General features: G+C 39.1%; 1 protein-coding gene across 1 annotated transcript; it reads left to right on the top strand.

Moving 5' to 3' along the window:
- LOC146668283 (ubiquitin carboxyl-terminal hydrolase 12-like) lies at positions 1-4,932 on the top strand. The gene is made up of 18 exons (XM_085408632.1): positions 1-27; positions 226-281; positions 593-665; positions 775-858; positions 1,347-1,402; positions 1,722-1,812; positions 1,898-1,960; positions 2,070-2,170; positions 2,294-2,350; positions 2,451-2,582; positions 2,675-2,798; positions 2,885-3,036; positions 3,142-3,241; positions 3,382-3,458; positions 3,640-3,748; positions 4,358-4,415; positions 4,585-4,742; positions 4,829-4,932. Exons 1-18 carry the CDS (start codon positions 1-3, stop codon positions 4,832-4,834), a joined length of 1,524 nt encoding a protein of 507 aa, XP_085264758.1. The 3' UTR covers positions 4,835-4,932.
- Positions 4,933-6,782: the final 1,850 nt, after the last annotated feature.

Raw genomic sequence — 6,782 nt, 5'->3', positions numbered from 1 at the left:
ATGTTTAAACTTCTTTTTCACAGAAAGGTAAGTTTGAAGAGACTCGCAGCACATTTCTATGAATATTTTCTTATGGTAAACAAGCATTTTTGAAACTTTTAAGGAAGCTTCTTGGATGATTTCTGTAAAAACTGAATTTTGAATCCAAATGAAGGATTTTGTATTTTCATACCATATACTTTGTTTTATGCCATTACTGATGTTGGTTTTCTTGTTTCTAAACAGAAATCACACAAACAAAACGTGGCAGAGAAGGAAATTCCTTCTACGTCTCATCAGAGGTAAAGAAATGCGCCAGTCTTTAATGCTGCTGGAGATATTTATAGCAGTGGTTGAGTTGGAGCTCTTTTATTTCCCTTTTATTGGCATTTTTCTTCCACCTTGTGTATTTACATCTTTTTTACTCCTTCTAGTCTTGTCTATAATTTATATTGATTCAGAGATTAGCGTTTGAAAATGTAGAGTGTAAATGTACAAAATACATGATTTTGTTCCATTACAGTTATTAATTTTTATCTGCAATCTCCAGCATGTACTCCTTGTTAAAAATTTGCACTTTGAAAAATAACATTTACACTTTTGTCCTCATCAGCATCCCGGATGCTCCTGTTACTGAAAATGGTCAAAAGAAGAAGAGAAAATGGAGACACCTCTGCTGTTCCTCGGTTTGCTTTTACACAAAACATATGAAATGCACATTCTCTTTAAATTGCACTTGTTAATTTAAAGTGACTTTACTTTTTTAATAAACGTATGTTTGTTCGTACTCTGCAGCAAACTGACAGCGATGCAGAGGCAGAGAGCAACACTGTGAAGACACAAAAAAAGTGTCGCTGGTTTCTTTTTAAATTCTGGAAGGTATGTTTTATGGAAAGAGTCACTGTCATCAAGCATTTACTCATCACAGTTAAATGAGAAGAATTAAGAGCAATTTAGCACACAGCCATGTCCTCAAATTAAGTTCAAAGATGTTTAAACGTTTTTTTTTCACAGAAAGGTAAGTTCGAAGAGACTTGCAGGATGTTTCTCTAAATATTTTTTATGGTGAATAAGCATTTTTGAAGCTTCATGGATGATTTCTGTAAAAACTGAATTTTGATCAGAACCAAATGAAGGATTTTGTATTTCATAGGACAAACTTTAAAACTCAATTTAAGGCATGAATAAATTGTTTTTATTTTATTTAAAGATATTCCTATATCTGCTTCATGAGCTGACAGCTCACTAAAGTGATAAATAATATGAAATAATACCAAATTCTCTAACTGGACACTTTTCATGGAGAGACCCACTTGGTATGTTTGTTTTATGCCATTACTGATGTTGCTTTTCTTGTTTCTAAACAGAAATTACACAAACAAAACGTGGCAGAGAAGGAAATTCCTTCTACGTCTCATCAGAGGTAAAGAAATGCGCCAGTCTTTAATGCTGCTGGAGATATTTATAGCAGTGGTTGAGTTGGAGCTCTTTTATTTCCCTTTTATTGGCATTTTTCTTCCACCTTGTGTATTTACATCTTTTTTACTCCTTCTAGTCTTGTCTATTATTTATATGGATGCAGAGATTAGCGTTTGAAAATGTAGAGTGTAAATGTATAAAATACATGATTTTGTTCATGTTGGTATTCCATTACAGTTATTCACTTTTATTAGCAATCTATATTAGCAAAATGTACTCCTTCTTATAAATTTCCACAACATTTACACTTTTGTCCTCATCAGCATCCCGGATGCTTCTGTTGCTGCCACACCAGCTAACCCTGAAAATGGCCAAAAGAAGAGAAAATGGAGACACATCTTCTGCTGTTCCTCGGTTTGCTTTTACACAAAACATATGAAATACACATTCTCTTTAAAATGTACTTTTTAATAAACTTATGTTTGTTCGTCCTCTGCAGCAAACTGACAGCGATGCAGAGGCAGAGAGCAACACTGTGAAGACTCTTTTTAAATCCGGGAAGGTATGTTTTATGGAAAGAGTCACTGTCATCAAGCATTTACTCATCACAGTTAAATGAGAGCAATTAAGAGCAATGAGGCACACAGCTATGTCCTATATATTTATATCAGGTAAGAAGCACCACGGAAACGATCCCAGCAGACCTGAGTTGGGACACTTGGATTATGGAGCTTCTGGACCAAGAGAGTGGATGGGAGCATGTGTTTAACAGGTAAGAGAAAGACGTCCTCCAAAATGTTTCAACTTCAAAGCTCATGCATCCATGCACATACACTGCTCAGCATCCTGACATCTTTCCTAATTTTGTGTTTGTGTTTTTACCTTTTTGGAGCAGTGTAGCATGCGGTGGAGAAATAATAGAAAGTCAAACTGGGACTATAGACTGCTTCGGGTGAGTACACGTGGTGCACAAAGACCAAAGCTCACTTTGTCAAAGTGGAGAAAATGAATTCTTTTACACTGATACTGTAAACGTTGTGCGTGTGTGTCAGGTTTCCAAACATCGGAAACACCTGCTACATGAACTCCTGCCTGCAGAGCCTCCTCAACATTGAGGAGTTCATAAGAGACATCAGGCGTCAGGAGGTTTTGTGGAGCACAGATCCAGAAGCTCAGCTCTTAAGGTGCGCTACGTCAACCTTCTACTTTCTTCAAAAACCTGAAGAACAAAGAGATCTAACAGCAGAAATGTCTGTTTACCCTTTCCTTTCTACAGAAGGCTCATTGATGTCAGGGACTGTCATGAGTCAACAGATTATGGCCTTAAAGATCACCACCTAAGAGCTTTTAAGAAGGCATTCAGCAGTCAAGCTCCTGAATACACCGGCAGTGCACAGAAAGTGCGTCAGCTATTTGGACATTTTGTTTTTTTGCTTTACCTTCTGATTTTGATGTACTGTTTTAAATCTCTCTGCTTTTCTTTCAGGACGCTCATGAATTCCTAACATTGTTCCTCAATGAGGTCAAAAGGCTCGCACCTCACCTGGAGAGGAACGCAGCTCTCCTGGGCCAAAGTTATACCTGCCCAGTAGAAGAGCATCACATTTTTAAAATGGAAAACATGAGGACATGCAAGAGGTAAGCCTGTCTTTCAGAAACGCAGAGCTGGTTGCAATATTTTCATATACCTCTTTTCCACCTACCTGATCTTTACTTTAACTACGTTACTCCTGAAATGTGTAGCTGTGGTCACCAATCATCACAGCACGAGGACTTCACCAGCTTGTCTCTTGACCTTGTTCCAGAGGGGTCTATTATAAACATGTTAGAGACATACTTGAAGGTAAGATCACAAATTCCAATAGAGTTGTAGTGTCAGCGATCTTAACACACCTTTTTTGTTAGTGTTTGTGCGTATGTGTGTGTGCATATGTTGAGATTTCTTTCTACCATAAAGCCTGTTTTCTCTGTGCTGTTGTTCAGGAACAAGAAATAGAATTTCGCTGTGATTGTGGAGGGACGGCCTCAGAACTGAAGTCGTCTTTTGATACACTGCCAAGGTGAGTAAGGTCACATCAGAATTGATCGACTGACCAGGTTTCCAAACTGTGGCGCATCAAATATCAGAGTTTTTCGAGACAATACTTGAGCAGTCGTTTTCTCCCATCTTCTGTTTGTGTTTGACACTCATTCTTCTTATTTTCTACCTTGTTTGTGTTTTTTTTTTTTCTTTTCTGCCAGAGTCCTGATCTTGCATCTGAAGAGGTTTGGCTTTACACAAACCTACAACATTAAGAAGGTGGATGACCCCGTCAGGCTGCAGAGGGACTTGGTGGTGCCATCCAATCAGGTAAAAACAGACTGCAGAACGTCTCAGGCTACGTCCACACTAGCCCTGATAGATTTGAAAACTCCGTGTCCACACTAGTGTTTTCAGTCATTTTCAAATAGTTGTGCGTCTGCATTGAAACGGCCGAAAACGCTTACGTTCCAGTCCTGCGCATGCGCAAAAGTGAGTGAGGATTACAGAATTTGAAGAAAAGCTATCCGGAGCATGTACAAACTGATATTAATCTTTTTTAGGGCTGTCAAAGTTGAGAGCAATCAAAACAACCGCTGTATAATGCACTCGGCTATCTTTGTTTAATTGCTCACATGACTGCATCACATGACTAAAATGCGTCATCGTTTTAGAAAGTCTGCGTTTTCGAGTGTCCACACTGCGACGGGACAACTCCGTTTTGAAATGTGTGCGTTTTCGAGAGCGTTTTCAAGATGCTGTGTTTTTCCTTGAGGAAAACGCCATCTCAGTGTGGACGGGAGGTCAAAGCGGAGAGAAAACGATGTGTTTTCAAACGAAAACGCATTAGTGTGGACGTAGCCTCAGCAAATCAGCTTAATTATGGCTCTGATGTGAGACTTTGTGAAACTAACACTCTTTGGATTTGTTCCTTCTCAGGGTGGTGGCTGTTATAGTCTTGTCAGCATCATCAATCATTATGGAGGCACAGAGTCAGGTAAAACAACAGACTTGTTACAAACAGAAAATGAAAACTTTCTACTTTTCAGTGAAGGACTCACACACAAAAGCTTTTGATGTTCTAAGACGCACTAAGTCAAAATCACTGTTTGCTTGAATCAGCTGACTTCCAGAAGTTGGATTCATTTGTCTTAATGTGATTTCAGGACACTACATCTGTAGTTCTGTCCATCCTGAGGAGAGTCAGCACTCTACATCAGATCGCTGGCTCACCTATAATGACGCACAGGTGCTCCACACAACCGGATCGGCAGCTTGTGAGGAACAGCAGCACTCGGCCTACATGCTGTTTTACAAGAGAAACGTAAGAAGACACAGCATCTCATCCTGAAGTGAGAGAATTTTTAAATGTCCTGTTACCTTGTTAACCAGTTTTGTCTTCATTCTCAGTTCTGAAACAGGAAATGGAAGGAAGGTCATCATCATGCTGAGAAGAAACAACACTCGTCCCAGCCCACCATCGCACACTGGAGGACAAGTACTGGTAAGTATTGCCCTCAGGAGGGAGGGTCCTCCCAGAGAGCCTGGTCCTCCCAAGATTTCTTCCTCCAGGAGGGAGTTTTTTCTTGCCACTGTCGCCCCACATTCACTGGTCTCATCAGCAGGGACATTTTTAACATCCTAAGACCTGAACTCTTTCATGGCATGCATTTTTAATTTCTCTGTGCCATTTGGGTTGATTGGGACCTGATGAATGTGAAAACAAAGACATCAGATTCGGACTATCTTTTTTTTGTTTCTCAAAAAAATGAGATCCACATATGAGGACATTCATTTTAAAGTTCGATTGAACAGGGGCAGTGTAATGTCCTCCCTCATAAGTGGATATCAGGTTTTTGAAGAGCAAAATTTTGTATTTTGGTCTCATAAATGTTATGTCCACATATGTGGACACCAGGTCCTAGGAGGTTAAAACAAAATCTACTAGTAGTGCAGCACTACTAGAGATCGTCCTTTTCTAGACCAGTGTTTGGCTTGCTCTCTGGAACAACAAATTAGTGCTGTCAGCGTTAACGTCATTTTAACTAATGACGTTTACGCTGACAGCACTAATTTGTTGTTATTATTATTAATATTATTATTAATTTATTTGTAAAATAAATTAAATTTAAAAAAACAAAGAAACAATTTGATTCTTTATGTTATTTTGTTTTATTAAAATCAAAATAACAACAAAACAAAAATAACTAATAAAAAAAATATTAAAAGTATTCAGCAGTGTTTTGTGAAATTTGTAATGAGCCTTAGTTAAGTTGATGTCACAGAAGTTTCTGAATCATTTAGATTGTTCAACAAACTGATTCACTCAGGTAAAGATGGTAAGCTGGAGCAATGGTACGCTTGGAGTTCAGTTTAAGTTTTCAGACAAACATTCACTCGATCAGTTGCAGCTTCTGCTTTTAAATAAATGATTTAGCTGCAAATGTTTAGCTGCAGGTAGCAAAGTCCAAAAGTGACAACATTTCCACTGCAGTCTCTCCAGAAATGGCTTATAAACTTTTGACCAAATTAGACATTTATCCTTGGATCATTGACAACCCTGTAGGGTGAAAATCTTTAATTGTACCTTTTATAACATTTTAACAAGTTACTGTCTCCTGCTGCATGTTTCCTGTTTTGGCTGAACTTCATCAGCAAAGCCCTCAAAGCAGCATATGAAAGAAAGTCATCTTTCATTGTTGTCTCCAGCGTGTTAAAAGAGAGATCGAGCTCAGTGATGAGTTTTGAAGCAGCTGCAGGGACTTCTCGAAGGTTTTGGCTCAAACAGTCGCAGGATGTTGTTCACAGTGGTGACACTGTTGACTGGTGATTGACAAGCACTGAGATACTAACATGACAAACACAAGAAACATCATGACTTATTCTCCTGAGTGCCTGCAAAACACAAACACAAAATCAAACTCAAAGCTTTTCTCTCAGGTGCTGGTGTGGCACAATCTAATGATAAGAAAGGTCATGCTTACAGCTTTTGGAGCACAGCTGCACAAAATAACAGCTTTTGGAGCACAAAATGCATTACAGGTAAACCCAGTACCCAAACATGTTAACAAGGATAAAGAAAAAACCTGAAACAAAAGCAGGTAGTGTGGTGATTTATGTTGTGAGGATGCTTTCACTCCCATCAAAGTCGCCCAGTGTTGAGAACCCAAATGAGCCCAAAAACCTCAAGTGGCTGCAACCAACAGCGAACGTCAAGAAGTGGATACTTGCATGTTGAGCCAGAAACATGCAGAAAACCCAAAAGAGGCAAGACAGCACACCTTGGTGCCACTCAGGCAGTACGAACACCTGGAAAGAGGAGCCCACAGTTCAGACCCAAGGACACTGGTAAGGACACCAGCCA

This window comes from Rhamphochromis longiceps, linkage group LG6 (assembly GCF_057381845.1).
Source record: "Rhamphochromis longiceps isolate RC_006_pf linkage group LG6, R_longiceps_female_GT1.1, whole genome shotgun sequence".
Taxonomy (NCBI): Eukaryota; Metazoa; Chordata; class Actinopteri; order Cichliformes; family Cichlidae; genus Rhamphochromis; species Rhamphochromis longiceps.
The sequence above is the reverse complement of the archived record's forward strand: the minus strand, read 5'-3'. Positions and strand labels throughout refer to the sequence as shown.